The sequence below is a fragment of the Pleuronectes platessa genome, chromosome 20 (genome assembly GCF_947347685.1).
Source record: "Pleuronectes platessa chromosome 20, fPlePla1.1, whole genome shotgun sequence".
Classification (NCBI taxonomy): Eukaryota; Metazoa; Chordata; class Actinopteri; order Pleuronectiformes; family Pleuronectidae; genus Pleuronectes; species Pleuronectes platessa.
In genome coordinates, this window is record NC_070645.1 from 1939969 (window position 1) to 1960974 (window position 21006).

Here is a 21006-nt window from a genome sequence, read left to right on the forward strand (position 1 = left end):
AACACAGCAGCCCCAACTGGTTCCACAGCTCAGCTGCCCACCCCCCCAGGACGCCATTTGAACTTGGCAAGATGCAAAGATTGATTGATGGCTGAGCGGAGAACGAGCTGCTCCATTTAGCTGACAAGCCTCTGATATAGGGACCATGCCAACAGCTGCTAATGTCTGACATTAAATAGGAAATATAGGTTCGAGCACGCTTCCTGCGACGCGGCAAAGGCTGATAAGACAAATTAGGTTGACCAGAGTAGTCTCAGGTGAAATGAGGTCCAATCGAGAAACATATACTATTAGTGTGTGTGTGTGTGTGTGTGTGTGTGTGTAACAGAGGTCAACTAGTTGTGGTATTTCTGTGCATCAAAGTATTACATTGATAGTGGGTGAGAGCAAATACAAGCCACAAGCTTCACAGGGAGATCACCTTGACCTGTGGAAGGAAGGGTGAACACACATACACACACACACACACACACACACTGACACCCCACACACCACACACACAAATACACACACAGTATGACCAGCTCACAACTGTCAGCTCTGACAGTTGTGAGAATAATGTGAATCATGACCGCAGAGCAGAGACATGCACAGAATATATTCTGAAAGGCAAAGGCCACAGACACACACTGACCACTATAAAACAGATCTAACATCTCATAGGGTGCTGCCAGTACCTGTAGAGTACAGTGTATCCACACAGGTAAACCATAGACTACTGAGAAGATCAACATACAACATGCACACACACTAAAGTACACACACATGCACAAAATTATATTCTTCAACTGATGAAAATCGCTAGGCAGATTTTGTCATTATGATATTATAAAGAATATCACTTTAATATGACAGATGTGACTACATCTATGGACCCTTGACCAACTAAATGTACTGCTAACAGATCAACACCTACACACTTTGTGCAACCCCTACACGCTTTGTGCACCGTCAAACTGGACCAGCCATCCCTTCCAAGCCTGTACTGCCTGGAAATCTGTACTTTACCTTCCTTTACAGACACATGTTTGGCAATCCCCGAAGCTTATCCCACAAATTTCTTATGGCTGGAAAAATACCTGGCAACATATTTACCACACCATTGCTCCAAGAAGGCATAGCCAACTCATAATATAACAGCATAAACAAAATAAAACACTCCGTGGGTTCACTTCCGGCTAACTCGGAAGTCGATCGCCTATTTACTTCCGCATCGCCTGTTGCTCGCTTTCCACACAAACAAACAGAGACGCGACGCGAAACCACGGTAAAACCAACGCTGTGTAATATGGAATAATGTGAGATTTTAAACTAAATAAACGGAACATTTATAACACAAGACATTGTATGGCGTGGTGATTTTAACAGAAAACCGACGGGTACAAAGGTATTTAAACTGTAGCAGTGTAATGGTTGAAGGAAGCTTTTGCACTATGCACGGAGGTTTGGATGAAAAATGGACACATTACAAACATAAACACAGTATACGGACCCGGACAACAGACATGCAACACATACAGTTAAAATTTGTAATGATTACACGTGTAAATGGGGCAGTGTATTACTGCCGTGACGGTCGCCGTGCGGACCGTCACAAACACATACATTTAACATTTATAATAATTACACGTGTAAACGGGGCAGTATATTACTGCCGTGACGGTCGCCGTGCGCACCGTCACACCTAACAAGCTCCAAATACTCCGGGGTTCAGATCTCAATCCTACAACAAGGCTAGATGTGATATTAGGATGCATGTATCACATAGTTATTGTTCAAAAAATTGCTCACCAGTGGAGGTTAAGGCTGTGTGATATGTGTCTGCTCATGTTTGAGTCCACTTCTATGAGACCTTTATTCAGATTTGTTGGGAACTATTGTAAAAAGAAGGATTATCCACATGGTGTTTCAATGAATATATCTGGCAGCGGGACTGTGTATATGTGTGTGTGTGTGTGTGTGTGTGTGTGTTCTGTACTTAGATCTTTGTGAGGACCATTTTAAGCATAGACCTTACAGCAGTGGTCCCCCACCACCGGGCCATGAGGCATTTGTTACCAGGCCGCACAGAAAGAATAAATAATTTATATAATTTCCGTTGTATTGATTATTAGAGTCTGAAAGGTCTGTTGTGCAATAGTGCTTAAAAAGTGTTACCATAAAATGGTGTACCTTTATGCACTCAATAAATTTGGTTATCAAAATAAAATATAAAACATTAATATTTAAAATATTAATATTAAATCATAACTTTAATTGGTTAAAGTTCTCGCGGGGCACCACCCTTCATAGAAGGGAAAAGATAGCCAATTTATTGATTAAGATCAGTCTCATTTAGATCTAGTTCAATTAGAAATCTCAATATTTTACCATTAAAGATTATATAATGAACAATGAAGGTTATGGAGTTCTTAACAGTGTTACGGTTGGCAAAATTCACTTATGCAATATTAATGACAGAACATTTGTGAAAGAAGAACATTTATTATTAACATAACAAAGTATAAAAGCCCTAATTACTAAACAATCAAACTAACTAACAAGGAGGTGTGTGAGTGTGTGTGTGAATGTAAATTAGCATGCTTTAAAAAAAATCCCTAAAATAAGAGCCCCCCCCTTCTTCTGTGGTTGCTTTATGGCCGTTGCTTTATGGCTGAGGGGGAAGGTTTAACTAGGTGAGATGCTAGGCGTGTCTGTGTGGATGTTAATCAGATATTGATAGAGTCAGGGACAAAGCCTGTGGCGAGCCTAACTAGCATTAACCTTCATTTAACTTATACCTACAACATCACAGCATATATCAAACTTGTAAACACACAGAATTGAGTAAACAGTCTTGCTTAGCATGTATAATTATTAAGCCAAGATTATGTTACCAGTCCGAGGAAAAGAGGAAAAGAAGTTGCTGTTCAGTTTGCAATTCTGTGATGTCTCCTGGCTTTGTGGTGGTAGAGTTCTGCATTCGCGATTCTGTCGAGCCGTGTGCTCAGATGCTGGTTGAAGTTCTCCTGCAGGACATCGCGTCGCTACGAGGAGTTTTGTAGAGCTTGAAGGGCGAGGAGATTTCCTTGAGAAGATGAGCTGGGAGCTGCACCTTTGACCTCCGGTAGTTGGTGGGAAGAGAAGATTAGGCTGGGGCAGCCAGGCCCTCTCCTCAGCAATGCAGGAGAAACGGCTGGAAAGCCCTGCTGTCCTCGGTGGGTGGATGGAAAAGAGGAACATTTTGGGGAGACCTCTCCTTATATTGGCCCCGGTGACCTCACAGGTCTTGGACCAGAGTGACCAATAGGAGTTGACCCTGGTGGTTCTTGACACCTTTGTGTGACATTGCCCAGACCCCAGGACATGCAGCATCCTGTTACATCCTCTGGGAGACTGAGTTCCTTGACTTTCTAACATCAATGGAACCTGTGGCATCTTGGGGGATTGAGTCCACTCCAGCACATGCAGCCTTTTTGTTTCAAGTTTGACTGAAAGGAGGCCTGTGGTTTGCATAAAATCCATGTCCCAACAGGTGTTTTATTTTGAAAAACTACCGGATTTTCTCCGACGTAGCAACATCTTTGGCGAGCTTCTTTGCAAAGGGGAAAAGGCCAATTGAGGAGCCAGAAGAAGAGCCTACGACCTCCAAGACAAAAAAAAGGTCCTTTTAACAGACAATACCAGAAGTCATACTTAAAATACGGGTTTATCGCAACAGGTGACTCTCACGCACCAAGTCTGCTCGGTTATTTAATTTTTGCTGTTGTAAGCTATTTTATTTAGTGACTCTTATTAACCCACTGCCGGTGGGTTCTGCGTGTAGTCCCCCGGCTTCTCCTCTTCATGCTCCTTCGCTACAGGACGAGGGGTCACCCCGAAGGAGGCTGCAGGGCTGAAGAGCCGCTGGCGGGTAGTGACACCGGCACAAGGGAGCCTCGCCAAAATGTGTCCTGTTCTTGGAGAGCTGTGAGACAGCCGGTTCATTTCAAGCAGTGGCAATTTTAGCCTGAAATTTCTGATGGGGCAATTTTGTATGACGTCATGTCACCGTAAAAAAAATAGAGGTAGCTGATTATTATAAGCAGTAGGCCTATAAATACCAGTAAGATATACTATGGGCTGCATTTTGAGTGCCAGCAGGGAGCAGAAGTCCTATTTCAAATACAATTCACATCCTTTAGCGCTCAGCGTGACACAAAGATGTTCCCTATAATACAGCATTAAAGTTAAATGATTACAACTAATTAAAAAGATTAGACAGACACATGCTTTTCCCCGCTGGCTGAACCGGATCATGTTGGTTCATGTCGGGTCAATAACTCCGTACAGTCCCGTTAGCATCGCCTGCAGGCTAGCGGAGCTAAACTAACAAGAGACTGTTAGCCTGTTAGCTCATGTGAAGCTGAGCAGGCAACAGCCTAGGAGCTGGAGTCGCGTTTCGCATTATTCGAGTCGAGATGCTAGACAGATTTCGGGGGGCACATCTGAAAGTGCCCAATCTCCCAATGTTAACTTTGGCCTGTGTGGTTCACGCTCATTGGTGTTTCCATGGCAACAGTCCTGGGGTGTGGCCCCCAGAGCAGAGACGGACAGCAAGAGAGAAGCATTTCACAGAGCAAGCACACAGACAGAAACACACACAAATCAAATTACTCTAAAACAAGACTATAATGCTTGTGAGTCAAGTTTATTCACACACATTCACGCTACTTTGCATATAAAATAAAATAAAATATATTTTGCCACAAAGTACAGATGTATCGAGCTTTCTGCACAACGCAGTGCCCCACGTGCCCCTAATGTAGAAACGACACTGATTTCAAAGTGTCCGAAGTGTTCCCATACATGAGAACTTTGCTACGCCATTTTCCACTCGCGCTGTTTTTTAAATACCGCCGGTCACCACTTTACAGCTGCTTGAGAGTGAGTGCCAGACAGCTGGGCTGCGCTGAATGCTTGGGGGAAGGACTGAATTGCGCATTCGCTTCTCTTTCGAAAAAATTGCCAAATAATCGTTTCAACTCAATTATAGTAGTTTGGAGATCGTTTGACCCAATAATCGTTATCACGATTAAATTTCGATTACCGGTAATCGAGCAGCCCTAGTTAGTGATGGGAAGTTCGGTCCATTTTACCGACACAGTTCTTTGAATCTCGTTCAGTAAAATGAAAGAATCTTTTTTGGAGTAAAGGCTGAATTATAGTCCTGCGACTGCAACCGCGGAAGGCCACGCAGCTGCATCGACGGACTCATTTTGGTTTATACAATGATAATGATAAATAATTAAGCGATTTCAGGCATGCTTTCTGGTTGTGTTTATGATGAGGATATATTATTTACAGCAGCTCAACTGAGGCCCAGATGGTCAGAGGAGGAGAAGGAAATAGCAGGAGCAGGAGGATGATGCTTGCAGGCTCTCTCTCTCTCTCTCTCTCTCTCTCTCTCTTTATTAGGGATGAGATAAAACCAGATGTGGACTCCCCCCTCCTCCTCCTATTTTGTCCTCTCTTTACCCTACAATCATCGCCCTATCCTCTCTGTCCCCTTCATTTTCTTTCCTCTTCTCTATCCTGTGAGTTTTCAGTGCAGAGTCCCTACAAATCACATCCATGTTGTGTGATTCTGTTAATTATTAAAGTCCCTTGCCAGTCTTTAGTGTATTTTTTTATAGTGAGGTAGAGGTACATAACTGTGAGTATTTGTCCTGACAACAATGGTTCTCAAATCTTAAACATATTATTACTGGCATGTAAATATATTTTAAAAATGCAATTGCAAGAAGGGATGTCAGGATTAACCGATTTTACCGCGGTCTCCTAACGTCACAGTTTCTTAACCGTCAGATTTGAAAAAACTACGATACCTAACTATGGTGTCCTGCATCTCACATTTTGTGGTTTGTGTGTGCGAGCCACTTAACTGAAACATTAGTTGAAAAGAGGGAACTGATGTAACAGCCTTATTTCCACCTGGCCAGAAAACTCCATCGGTGGAGATCATAGAGAGAGGAGCAATTATTGTTTACTTTCTGTTCCTGACCAGCGCCGAAGCAGCGAATATGAGTGTGATTATGGGACGTGTTTCAACCGAACCAGGAAAAAAAATGCCTCTTCGCTCAAATGGATAGACCTAAAACCAATCAGAGCAACATAGTATGTGACGTATGTAAAGCGACGCATAGTTGTTGTCAACAGAACTCAACTACACGCACGTTGGAAGAAGTACAAGAAGAAGATCAGTAAAACGATTTTTGCCGGTGTTGTAAAAATAATTTAAGGACACCAGGGATAGACTGAGTTAGACAGACAATATAGAAAAGTCACATAGAGACTCTAAATTTACACTTTTTATGATTATGAAAGGATGTCCTTTCATAATGGGTGGAACCTCCTACTTCGGACTAATTTTTCACTAGTAGAGAGGTTGTGATATAATTTTCCCTTCCAGATACCAATTTCTGGAAAAAAAAAATCTGGACATTGAAGTTATCTAGAACAGAAGACCCCTCAGTGTGTCGGATCCACAGAAAATCTTAGTTCACTATGGCTGGACAGTGGTGATACAGAGTGGAGCTTCTTCCCTCACAAATGGTCTTTTGCCATGAATGTTTATTAGTCACCCACAGCCGGTATGACCTGTTAAACAGTCAGGATGAGATAAAAAAAAATGCTTTGCTAAAAGAGAAAGAACAGATAGTTCGGTCACAGTGTCAGTGACCAGTGTATCTTTGTCCAAAATACAAAATCAATATTTGCCCTCACACTACTTAGTTACGATTAGGGGAAGTTGACTTATCTTTCCTTTTTTCCCTTTTGCCCTGCTCTCTGCTCTCTCTTACAATTACTCTAATTCTCTCTCTCCAGTTATCCTGCCCTTCTCTTAGCTGCTTTGTACTTTCACCTCCTCCTTCTCACCTTTTTTCTGCTTTTCTTAACCTCACTTAACTTATTTATTGTCTCTGTCTCCCTTTAGGCAACGTCTTCTTTCCTTCTTTCTTTCTTTCTCCTCTACTCATCTGTATTCAGTCTGTCTATTACTCTCCATCTGTTTCGTTCTTGTTATTTAGTTTTTGTCACCCTCAGAGGTTTTTTCATTCTGTACTTCCAGTGGCAGATCTGCCAGCACTTCTGTAAATATAGGGAAGAAACTAGAAAGATGCCCTGAGGAGAGACTTAACATATCGGCTCATATTTACAAACAGACGCAGCTGTCTGGTGGCATTTCACTAGAGTTTTTAATAAAACATTAGATGCTAAGGAAGTAAATTCAGGATAATTTTGAAAGTCAAAGTAAAAAAAAAGTTGATTTTCCGCATTCTGCTTTCAGAGGAACACTATGAGTGTAGGGAAGCTTTTATTTTCATAAATATGTCTCAGTCTGTACACTGACATATATTTATCACAAGAAAACCTTATACATGTTGTGCAATAGTGCTTAAAAAGTGTTACTATCGAATGGTGCTCAATAAATTTGGTTATCAAAATAAAATATAAAACATTAATATTTAAAATATGAATATTAGATCATAACTTTAGTTGGTTAAAGTTCTCGCTGGGCACCACCTTTCAAAGAAGGGAAAAGATAGCTAATTTATTGATTAAGATCAGTCTCATTCAGATCTAGTTTGATTAGAAATCTCAATATTTACAATTAAAGATTATATAATGAACGGTGAAGGTTATGGAGTTCTTAACAGTGTAACGGTTGGCAAAATTCACTTATGCAACATTAATGACAGAACATTTGTGAAAGAAAACTTTTATTATGAACATAATAAAGTATTACATATGGGCGGTGTGGCCTAGGTGGTAGAGTGGTGGTTCTTCAACAAGAAGGTTGCTGGTTCAAATCCCACTCTTCCCCATCTGCATGCCGAAGTGTCCTTGGCAAGATACTGAACCCCTAAATGGCCCCTCATAAATGTTGAGTGTAATAATTGTAAGTCGCTTTGGACAAAAGCGTCAGCCAAATGACATGTAATGTAATAACACAAATTACTAAACAAAATGGTGGTTGACCAAAAGAGTAACGCCTTACGATAGCAACCCCCCCCTTCTCCAAAACCATTTCCCAACATACATTATCTCCTCAGAAAGCATTAAACTGTTACTTTTTGTGGGATCTTAACTACTTTATTAAACATCTGCTCCTAAAATAGCTGTTTATTTGAATAATTTAGGTTCAAAAACTAGTTAAGGTTTATAAATAATAGATGTCATGGTTTAAAGAAAATACCTATGTCAAAGTTTCATGGTTTGTTAGCGCATCCATCCGCCTCCTTCGGAGATGTTCTGAAAGAGCACTATGCTGACTCCACCTTTGCTCCTGACACACTGGTGAATGTTAAAACCATTAAGGTGATGTAATCCCTGCTTCTCTCTTTCCTTGCAGATGTACGTGACCTGTACGGTGCAGGCGAAGGGCACTCGCCTAGCCAAACCGGTGCTGTCTCTCGGGCTCATGTGTCTGGCTTTCCTCACCGGGCTGAACCGCGTGGCTGAATACCGCAACCACTGGTCGGACGTCATCGCTGGCTTTATCATCGGCACAGCCATTGCTGCATTCCTGGTGAGCCTCACATCCACAAACATTGAGCAGTGATGGTGTGATATAGACATATGAGACATCATCAGTTGCTGGGTTGATGGTATCTTAATTATAACACTGTTTCAATACAAATTCTGACATGGTAGCTGGCAAATGATTTAACCTAATAATCATAGAGCAAGTGGAGCAAATTACCATTATTCAATTAGGGGTAGCAAAGTCATGGTTTTGCTAACCTTTCTTTGTCAAATTGAATGTATATCATCCTACAGTCCCCCCAATTAGAGGATTGCATTTGTGTAGAATAAATAAATGATTCCTATGTTCAGCAACTGACAAAAACAAGTAACAAATCAGAGGGAGAATCTATTAGGGTTGGCTATCTTTTACATTTTATTGATTTCGATTCTGATTGTGTTTATCGATTCCGGTTGTTATCGGTTCCCCGTTTCGATTCCAAAATCAAAGATAAAATGTTTGAATAACAAAAATATTTTCATTGGACTGGACCAATGTACTTCTTCATGTTCCACTGGGGCAGCAGCAGTAACGCCTAGTGGTAGACATTACAAAACAAAACCTTCACAACTCTTCTCAGAGCCTTATCAGACATGTTCAATGTCTTTAACCCAACTCTGTATTACTAGTAACTGATAAAGAGGCAATGTTAAAAGAGTTTTCCCTTAAAAATACTGGTGCTTAAATTAACAAAACAACACCAAGTCGTATTTGTGGATAATAATTAGAAAAAAAAATTCGAATTGTCCCTGTAATCTAATGTAACATCAGTAATTGGCAACTTTAAGATCTGTGATGAATATGAATCTCTCATATATTCCATAACAACACAGGAAATCAGTAGCAGTTGAGCCATATGTAGATAATAATGTTTTGAGCTGCTTGTTGTACGGCGTCTTTATAGGAAGCCTACTCACAATTCATACAAGTCATTACAGACAGCTTTCCTTTGAATGTCAGCGAGAACGGTGTGTTGCTGCCATCGCAGCTCGCTCTCCCAAGCTCTACTGGAGGTGCTAGCAAGGTGCTACTAGCGCTAGCTGAAGATAACACACTCTGGCTCGGAGACAGCATGACACAGGGTTCGTACGGTCATGGAAAACCTGGAAAAGTCATGGAATTTTAAAATGTGTTTTTCCAGGCCTGGAAAAGTTATGGAAAAAAATAATCCCCCAAAAGTTTTGGAAAAGTCATGGAAATTTGTTATATTCATATTTTCATGTCGTTTATTTTAGGGATGGGCATAATTAATCGACGATCGATGAATTGATCATTAAGAATTTCGTCGATGACATTATTTTTTCATGAATGAAAACTATTACATGTTCGCTATGTGGAAGGAGGTCGGAATATACGAGTTGTCCTGAACGCAGCACAGCGAGGATGTTAGCAGCTGGAGGAAGCAGCCCGAAGCTAGCCTCCACTGCTCACTCGACTTCATGTCTGCACACAGACCGTCAGTCCACGCAGAGGGAAACCCGGACAGACCCGGGTCTGGGTGAGGGTTTCCGGGAGTGAGGGCGTGACAACAACCGGACTGAGAGGTCGAGAACCGTCAAATCGAGCTAGCTCTCAGGGGCTAGCTGCTGCTCTCTCATCGGGGCTTAAGAGTACAGCAGCGCATATTTTCAAGTGTAACCATTGAACTGATCCCGTTTAACTACAAGAGTTGTTCATCTTGTAATAAAGACCTCAATGAGGAAACACGCGGTGTTTTTCCTATTTTCACTGCATTTTAATATAGCCTATAAATAGTGAATTTTAACATTAAAATATTAATGATTAATCGAAAATCTATCGTTAATTCTCCCGACGATCGATTAAGACAATTTAATCGCATGCCCATCCCTAGTTCATTTACGCTGAGTTTTAAATAATTCATCTGCTTTTAAAGAAATACGCTCAAAATATAAGCAGGCTACTTTGGTTTGTGTCATTTAAGGTATACTGTATGCCTTGGAATTCTCATTGTTAGTTTGAATGCTACATTGTCACTTTTTCGAGTATACACCGAGATTTCAGAAAATGTTCGGTCATGGAAATTTCGTTTAAAGTTATTGAAAAGTCATGGAAAAGTCATGGAAATTCATTGGTCAAAATGTGAATGAACCCTGATGACATTAAACGTTGTTTGGTGAGTTTCAATGCGCAACCTGAAGTTTGAGCGGGTAAAAGTCAGCCGCAGGTTTGATATTCGCTGGATATTCGGTTTTCATTTACCCCGCAATCAGCTTAATCAACCCAATTGCATTTCATTACGGCTGTAGTTTGTTGAGGACAGCATAGGACACCGTATCAACAAAAATCACAGTGACATGTTGCTCCTATCGATATCTGTGCGAGAAAAGCTCTTAAATCAACGTCCTGGCTGCTGTCTGTTTTAGGGACCGTCTACAAATTACACCCCACAGACTGGTGGCATAAACGTTTCCATGGAATTGTTTCAGGAAAGAAATCACCAGAAATCACTTGAAACATATTTTCTCATTCTGATTGCTGTAGTACTTGCCAATGGTGGGCTTTTACTTACTACGGGTCATTATTTGTTGATATTTTGCATAATGGTGGAACAGGATGAAATTAATAGCTAAAATATTCACCAAAAATCAATAAAAGTAAATTTTTTCATTCTGATTGCTGTATAACTTGCCAATGGTTGGCTTTTACTTACAACGGGTCATTATTTGTTGATATTTTGCATAATGGTGGAACAGGATGTAATTAATCGTTTCAAATATTCACCAAAAATCAATAAAACTAATTTTTTTCAATCTGATTGCTGTAGTACTTGCCAATGGTTGGCTTGTACTTACTACGGGTCATTATTTGTTGAAATTCTGCATTATAGCGAATGAGGATGCAGTTAATAGTTTCAAATATTCACCAAAAATCAATGGAAATACATTTTCGCATTCTGATTGCTGTAGTACTTGCAAATGCTGGGCTTTTACTTACTACGGGTCATTATTTGTTGAAATTGTGCATTATAGCGAATGAGGATGTAATTAATAGTTTCAAATATTCACCAAAAATCAATAAAACTACATTTTTTCATTCTGATTGATGTAGTACTTGCCAATGGTTGGCTTTTACTTACTACGGGTCATTATTTGTTGAAATTTTGCATTATAGCGAATGAGGATGCAATTAATGGTTTCAAATATTCACCAAAAATCAATAAAACTTCATTTTTTCAATCTTTATGCTCTAGTACTTGCCAATGGTTGGCTTTTACTTACTACGGGTCATTATTTGTTGAAATTTTGCATTATAGCGAATGAGGATGCAATTAATAGTTTCAAATATTCACCAAAAATCAATGGAAATACATTTTCGCATTCTGATTGCTGTAGTATTTGCCAATGGTGGGCTTTTACTTACTACGGGTCATTATTTGTTGAGATTTTGTATTATAGCGAATGAGGATGCAATTAATAGTTTCAAATATTCACCAAAAATCAATAAAACTACATTTTTTCATTATGATCGCTGTAGTACTTGCCAATGGTGGGCTTTTACCTACTACGGGTCATTATTTGTTGACATTTTGCATTATAGCAAATGAGGATGAAATTAATAGTTTTGAATATTCACCAAATTTAATGATTCAAAAAAATTAGTCAAGGGAATTTCAATAGAAAGATTAAAATACATCTGTCTTTGGAACGCATCATGATAGAGACATGCCGTTTTTTTGCGTTTCAAACCTCTAAAGAAAACTAGGGATAGGTTCAATCATAACCTTTGAAACCTACACCACAAACCTGCATTTTGGAGCCCTATCAAGACTTCACCTTGAACAGCAACTCCAATTTGAGGGGAAAGAAGGTCATAGCTAAGGTAAGAACTTATATTGGATACTGTCATATCAGTGCCTTTGTTAATCTTTCAATGTGACTATTGTGTCTGTGTTTTTGAATTTTTGAACTCACTTGAGTCCAAGCTTGGTCAGGGATAACACAGATATTCATAAGTTGAATTTAATACCTTTTTAGGGAAGCTTATTGCATTCACTTGAGTGAAAAAAATATTAATTTGATCTCATAATTATGCGATACTTATCTTGTAATTACGAGAAAAGTATTGCATAATTACGTGATAGTATGTCATTATCATGAGATAGTACCTCATAATTACGAGAAAGTCACTCATAAATATCACTGCAAGATAATTACGAGATAATAGAAATGACAAAATAGTATCTCGTTATTGTGAAATAATTACAAGATAATATTAATTATGACATGTTACCTCATTAGTATTTACGAGATAATAGTAATTATTAGGGATGAGCGGGTACAGCATTATCTGTATCTGTTAACCATATCAATTATCTGTATCCGTATCCGTACTCGGAGTGGGCGTGGCCTAACCCGGACGTGGGTGTGATTTAACCCGGAAGTGGGCCGGGTTGTCTTGAAATGGGCGGGGCTTTAACCAGTATGTTATTTTAAGCATGCAATTGATATGGGTTGATCAGAAATTGTTATATTTATTGCTGATTAGAAAACTATTACAGGACAGCATCAGCATTGAGCTTCAGATCAATAGCAAACAAACTATTTACAGAACAAGTTTTGTAACAATGAATACAACACATGCTGTTGCAATTATGAAGTGAAATGTAATAACAAGTGTTTTCATACTCAACATAACTTTCTTTTTTAACTTTGAATTTTTTTTAATTTATTTCCACACTGTGTGTGTGTGTGTGTGTGTGTGTGTGTGTGTGTGTAAGAGAGAGACAGAGAGGGGGAGTGTGTGTGTAGCTTAATTTGTAATATTTTTTATACCACTACTACCTAGAACTTGTCAGACACTCAGTGCGTGAAGTAAAATAAAACTGGTTAGAGCCAACTGACGGTTTAAAAAAAGTTTAAACCGTTAAAGTAAAAAAAAAAAAAAAAAAAATCTCCGACAGGCAGAGCGAGTCGCTTTCTACCAGCACCACGTCTGAACGAACCCACGTTTAACAGAACTCTACTGGTTAATAAGTAAGTACAAACTGAAATAAAAACAAACTTCAAGCTGAAGAAACCCTAAACGTTAACGGAAAAGACCCGCGAACCTGAGTGACTGAGAGACAGAGAGCTGTTCTTTGAGTGAGTGAGCAGAGCGGTGTGTGAAGGGGAGGAGCGCTGTGACGCTGTGTGAGGATTTTCATTCAGTCCGAGCACAGATATTGACTCGTATTACTCGTATAATACTCGTGCTCGGCAAAAGTGCTTTATCCGTACCGGATACTCGTTTCAGCCGAGTATCCGGCTCATCTCTAGTAATTATGAGATATTGTCTCATACTTGAGAATGCAATGAGCTTCCGTACCTTTTAATACCTTCACACCCCCCTCACCGCCCATCAGGACCACTTGTTTAGAGGATCCAGAATTTGGTGTTACGGCCCTGCCCACGCATTGGTTAATTGACGGTTTTGGCGCGGCAACCCCAGGGCACATCGTTGGTTGTTGGTCTTCTTGTGGTTCTAGTCGTCGCTGATTCATTACTCTAGCAACATTCCGAGCAAAGAACATTACCTCCTCACTGCTAATCAATCAACCCAATCATAGCAAGTAAGTTTTCAACCAAGTTTGTTGTAGGGTGATTTTCAAACAGTGACGGACTGGGATTAAAAACGGCCCTGGCTTTTTCCCACACCAGCGTGTGCCGTGTGGGCCCACATGACACGCACGGAAATAACACTCACTTTTGTAGCCCCATTGGTGATGAACCCTCTAACTTTAATATGCATGAAGACTGACTGTCCTCACTGTCCTCCTGTCTTACTCCCTGCACTTGGCAGCTTAAAAAACAAATCGGTCAGTTTCGCGCATTTTTCACAGTCAGCAAACAGTAATTTCCTGGATTTCGCTCTCTTTTCTCCGATCCTCCCTTCTGTCGCTTAATTCCTCGATTCATAGTTCATACTCATAGTAACCTCAGCAGACTGGTGGTATCTTCCAACTTTCAACAACCCCCTATACGCAGACGCGGTCTGATTCGGTTTTGAAATTCCTAGAAGTCATTGCTTCATATAACTTTTGTAAACCAATAATACATTTAAAAATACAGGCAGATTTGTTGTATTTCAATTTCAAACCATGCACTTTTTAAACATCTGATTGAATAAGGCTACAAAATAATGTAGACCGATGTAAATATTAAGGGCAACCATGACTGTAGTATATAGACACTCATATCTGGTATAAATACTGATTCGTTTCCTATTATATAGCATGGATAGGGATTTAGTGACAAAGGGCTAATTTGAAGCTTTGATAGTGGGCCAAGATAATGTGGGGCCGCGTTGCGACGAAGCGGACGCGCGAACATGACAAGCATGCCGCCCCGTGATTGGCCGGCCCGGCCCAAACGGCCAACGAGAGTCCGCGGCCCCTCTGGCATCTGCCCGAATGCCAGACCGTCCAGTCCGTCACTGGTGTCAAATGAGTGTTCTTAGGAAATTTGAATTTGAAATAATTGATCATTGTTTTGCTTTAGGTAAAGGCATCATGCAAATGAATAATCTTTAATAATACAGTATTCTTTCAATTTAGAAAATGACGAAACAAAAAAAGAGAAAGATAGCATCCCAAAGAGACTTATGGGAGGTAGCAGGCGGCTTGGAGGCCGTGGTGAGTGAATTTTCCCTGGTTAACCTGCACGGGGCCACCTACAGTTCAGATGTTTGGTCAGAGTTATGCCTAACACTCTTTGGAAATGAAGATAAATCCCCAAAACACTGGTTGTGGGTGATATGGAACAACAATAGAAGGGGACTCAGAGATAGAGTCCGTGATCATACCAATATGAAAGGCCTAGATTCAACTGCCAAAGATCAAAAGACGGAAAACAAAGAGGTAGCGTCACATGGGTCGCTTGGGTTTGAGGCAGTGATTCAAACATCCAGGGCAATATCGGAATTGGACAATCTGGATGAGGCAATAGATCTGCCTGAGCCCAACCACAATATTTCCTCTCCGTCTGCCTCCCCATCCTCCAATCCGACGTCCCGATTTGACCATCCTGGGAGAGAAAGGGAAATCCAGTTTGTGGCCGAGATTTTTTCTGGTCATTCAGATACAGAAATGCACGGACACCTAGAAGACAGGATTGAAGGCAGTAATCATAGTTCAGAAGATTCTTCTGTGGTTAAAACATCCAAGGCAATGACTGACTTCAACAATCTGGAAGAGGAGCCCAAATACAATGCTGCCTCTCCATCGTCTTCTGAAAGACAGAGGAAAATCCGAAGGGTCGGCACTGTCCCGAGAAGATTTCGAATCTGTTTGGATAACAAATCCTGGAAAAAAATTAGACCACAGAAAGGGTATCACAAATTGAAACAGTCTTGGACACATGTTTTGTATGATAAATTCCACAAACAAAATCATTGCTGTGTACCTGCTTTTAAATACCAACACATTAGACCGGCAAATAGCAGAAAAAGAAATTGTCCATACTTTCATGCAAAAGCGGTGTGCACATTTCCTTCCTGCAAAGCAGTTTATACTTTCACAATGGCTAAAAAAACCCTCAATAAAAGAAAATAAAGTGTTTTTGACAGTGTGCCGCCATGGAAATGTGTGTCACCTGAAACAACACACCAGGAAAAGACAGGCGTCAAACGTTATGAGAGGGAAAATTGCTCAAAAAAAATCAAAGGTGGGCTCAGTAACACCTACTACAAACTCCTTAGCCAAACCCCTCACGAGGATATAAGGGCTGGGAACATGACTAGATGTGTTAATAGAGGCATCTTAAATGCAATTTCTTGCGAAGTCAGGAAAAGTCTGACCTTACATGATAATGTTGTGATGGAGGTGCTTCTCACTCAGAACATTATGAGAGAATGTGACACAGACTTTGTTAATTTCCCTGGATACATCCAGAACTTTCAAGCCGACCCATTTGCCACTCATATGTACAGTGAGACAGGGTTAGGGATTTTGGTTGCACATATGAGGAGGAAGGAACCAGTAAAACTGTACCTGGACGCCACAGGGAGTGTGGTATCCAAGATCCCAGACCAGAAGAAGCGTGTTTTATACTATGCACTTGTTTTACCTGGACATGGTCGTGGTGCACCCCCCTTGCCTGTGGCAGAGATGCTAACCAACGACCACACTACCCTCGATTGCCTACTGGCTCTTGCAGTTTCTCCACACTGTTCGTAAATTCACTGTGCTGACAGTTCGCCAAGTGGAGACAGACTTCAGCTGGGCGCTGATGCAGGCTGTTCTCCCATCCTTTAACAAGGAAAATATTTGCACCTATTTGAGGAGATGCTTCGCCATCAGCCAGGGCAAACGGCAGATGAAGGCCATCCAGAAGTATACTGTGCTCCACCTTTGCTCGGCGCATGTGCTCAAGGCCATTAGTGGAATCATTGCTAAGCACGTGACTGATAGAGGTCACAGAGAATTTTTGACTTTTGTGTTTGCCAGGCTGCAGAACACACAAAGTCTGAATGAGGCCATCCAGGTGTTCAGGGCCCTGTGCATCATTTTGTTTGCAAAAAGGAATTTACCTGTTGTAATAAACAGTGTGGAGGAGCTGAAAGAGATGATACAGTCAGTTAACTTTGATGTATTGTCAGAGGACCAGGTCGATGCAAAGACCTTCATGACCTTTGAAGACCTTGAAGCTGTCGATTCCAGGACGATTGTCGGCACGTCTCCGTTTTCGTCTGTCTTCCGACGCATCTCTGATGATGCTGCCGAAGCAGTGGATTCAGAGCCAAATGAAGAGGAGGACAATCTCTACTACTGCCCTGCCATAGTCCAAACACTCCTGGACAAATACATGTCCATATATCCACTCTGGAGTGGGCTGATGTTGGGGGATCTGTCACGCCATGCTCCACGCCCAAACAATCCAGGGACAAAGGAGAAGGAGACGAGGGACACAAATTGCCACGTGGAGGCATGGTTCGGGATTGTGAAGAACCACATCCTTTTAAAAAAGAAACGAATGCGTCCTGGAGCGTTCCTCAGAAAAATGCACACATCCCTTCATGGCAGGTATGTGGAGCACAGGCTAGGAAATGAACTGCCAGATCAGCTGATTTCCATAAAGGGCAAAATAAACGACATCAGCCTTTCAGAAGAGGCATGGGCCAAAAAAAATCACATAGAAGCAAGTACCAGCTCTAAATCCAGGTCAAAATATTATGCTGCCCCTACCTCAATGCCTACACCAAGAAAAACTAAAAAAAGAGGTTGCAGAATAGGTCCAGTTCCAGGACCTGGTGAAAACTCGGACAAGGAACTCTCTGGCAATGCTGAGGAGCCATCAGAAGAGGCCAGTGAAGATGGTGAAGGCAGTCATGAAGCCACATCAAGCGGAAAAGCACAAGAGTCAGAGGTATGTTTTTAAAATATATGTATCTTTTTAAATCATCTTAATTTATATCTATTTTGATGTATTTCTCCACACTGTGTGTGTAATTTCCACTCATGAAGTAATTTGCTTCGTTGATTTTATGGGAGTAATTTGTGATTAGTGCTTGCAAAATAGTTTGATTGTATTTAATGAATAAGTGGTTTGTTGACATTGTCCTATTACCTGACCTAGACACAGACTCTTTGGAAAAGGAAGGGGACTGAGGTTGTCATTGCAACTGTTAGGACAAAACATGGTAACTCAATAATTTGCCTGAGGCATAATGACCTCATCTCACTAAGGCCACACAATCTGCTTAATGGTGAGGTAGGTGAACATGCTTTTTTCACACACATTAATATGCAAAAAAAATATTCCTACTGTCCATAAAAGGGAATTTATTTCTCAAATGCATTTCTAGGCAATGGAGTTTTTCATTCAAGCCACTCTTTCAAGGATGGGGGGTGTGCGCCGACTGTATGTGTTGCATCACTTCGTCATTGGTGTAATTTTGTTCGGAGAAACCTCACAAATCTCAAGGCAAAGTTTAAAGACCGTAAGTACAGAATGACTATGAATATGTGAACTCAGAACAATGATAACATTGTTCTGAAGAATTTCAAAATTTGAAACTAATTTGTTATCAAATAATGTCATAGGTGGACTTTGATCAGTACGATGGTGTGATTGGATTTGTTAATGTAAACAACAACCACTGGAAGTTTGTGGTGAGTAAAATAAGTTGACAAACCAAAGTTAAATGTAATAGGCGGGTCATTCTTTCATCATGTATGTATTGTGAATGATTTTTTATGTGTATCCCTTGGCAGTACCTTCATGCTCCAACAAGCCAAATATTCATCATTGATCCTGCTGACCCTGAGATTGATCTGGAAGAGACCAGGAAAGCAGCAAAACGCTTCCGGTAAAATATTTGTATTTACATCTTCCTCTCTCCGTTGACAGTACCCATAGTATTATTTTCAGATAATTACGGCACCCATTTTATCAGTCACTATGGCCCACACAATGGTCACACTTCTGTTTTTTAACAGCAAATACTTAAGGACAAGGTTTAATCTAAACGGACAAAAGGATTGGTTGACCTTGGCATGGAAACCTGCCACCATTTCCCACACAACACAGAGAGATGGAACTAGCTGTGGAGTCTTTGTCATGGAGGTGAAGTAAACCATCTCAAACCACCACCTTTTGTTTTATCCCCATGAACCTTCATGTGTCAGATTCTTCCATTTCAATAATCATGACTGTCTTTAAAGGCTGTTAATATATTCACAAATATTGTTATTTTCTGTTAAGATGGCAAGACAAATAATCCAAAGCTTTCCAGCAATTCCAGAGGAACTCAACATTGATTCTCAATGCAAAAACATCGCACGTTTAAGAGAAGATATGGCAGAGGAGATGCTTCTTGCCGCAGGTAATGTAACTATAGTTGTTACTATACAATGTCTAATTGATGATACATTTAAAATGTATCAATGTGTAAATTACACACGCTATCTGTTCACATAGGTTAATTTCTGCTCTTTTATAATGTGAAAAAAATTTCAGAGTCCAAAATGGATTTCTGCTGTCAATGCGGAACGAAAGTTCCTTCAGCCTTCGAAATCCAAACAAAAGACATTCTTTGGGTAAGTATCACAAGTTCAGTGATAAAATATCAATTGCATGAAAAAACCGTGGAGTTAATGTGCCTGGGTTTGTGGTTTCTACAGATCGAATGCGGAAAATGCAACAGATGGTTCCATGCATCTTGCCTTGGAATGACAGCTGCCAGTGTTCCAGAGAAAGACACTGCATGGTATTGTGAAATTTGCCTCTAAGATAATAGGGGTATACATATTGGAATAGTCATGAATGTTTGAAGATTCAATCAAAAAATGTCTAAGTCTATTGGTCATATGCTATTCATGACAGTTCTTGTTCTATATTGTTCATGTTTATCCTACAAAGTTGGATCATTTTGGGGCCATACTACCCTCTAGGGTTTGAAAAAACGAAAGAAAGCGAATAAGAAAATTAAGCTCAACAAAATTAAAGGGGAAAAAATACAAAGTAAGGGGACATTATTTAACCACGGACATGGGGTTACCAAAACAGGGGAATGTCTATTTTGACAACGAATTTTTGAGAAATTATACCATAATGTTATAAGAAATACGGTCACTGGCAGCTACATCAAAGCATAAGAAAATGTATTTTTATTCATCACTGGGCTTTGTTTTTGTTTAAGAGATAGCCTACAGCCATATTTACTAATCTGTTATTAAAAAATGTCTTGTTAACAATGCCTTTTGTGTGTTTTTCATAATTACTCCCATCCTATTTCACAAAAAAGGTCACCCATAATAAATGTGAAAATTTCCTTTTGGTGAATATTTCAAACCATTAATTGCATCCCCATTCGCTATAATGCAAAATGTCAAAAAATAATGACCCGTAGTAAGTAAAAGCCAACCATTGGCAAGTACTACAGCAATCAGAATGAAAAAAATTAGTTTTATTGATTTTTGGTGAATATTTAAAACTATTAATTGCATCCTGTTTCACTATTATGTAAAATATGAACAAATACTGACCCGTAGTAAGTAAAAGCCCACCATTGGCAAGTACTACAGAAATCAGAATGCGTAAATGTATTTCCATTGATTTTTGGTGAATATTTGAAACTATTAATTGCATCCTCATTCGCTATAATGCAAAATTTCAACAAATAATGACCCGTAGTAAGTAAAAGCCAACCATCGGCAAGTACTACAGCAATCAGAATGCGAAAACGTATTTCCATTGATTTTTGGTGAATATTTGAAACTTTTAATTGCATCCTCATTCGCTATAATGCAAAATGTCAACAAATAATGACCTGTAGTAAATAAAAGCCCCCCACTGGCAAGTACTACAGCAATCAGAATGAGAATATGTGTTTTTATTGATTATTGGTGATTTCTTTCCTGAAACAATTCCATGGTGACGTCTATGTCACCAGTCCGTGGGGTGTAATTTGTGGACGGTCCCTAAAACAGATTGCAGCCAGACCGTAGATTACAGCGCTGT

The 21006-nt window shown here is 40.1% G+C and overlaps 1 protein-coding gene and 1 long non-coding RNA gene across 2 annotated transcripts in view; both read left to right on the forward strand.

Moving 5' to 3' along the window:
- LOC128425959 (phospholipid phosphatase-related protein type 5) overlaps positions 1-21006 on the forward strand; it is a 132800-nt gene that overhangs the window by 92364 nt on the left and 19430 nt on the right. Inside the window, exon 5 of the mRNA XM_053412794.1 lies at positions 8375-8551. Coding sequence (XP_053268769.1) covers positions 8375-8551 — 177 coding nt within the window. The remainder of the gene's footprint in view (positions 1-8374; positions 8552-21006) is intronic.
- Positions 18386-19219, forward strand: LOC128425961 (uncharacterized). Its single transcript, XR_008333207.1, has 4 exons — positions 18386-18484; positions 18588-18656; positions 18759-18853; positions 18984-19219. It is a non-coding gene; the product is annotated as an uncharacterized LOC128425961 (long non-coding RNA).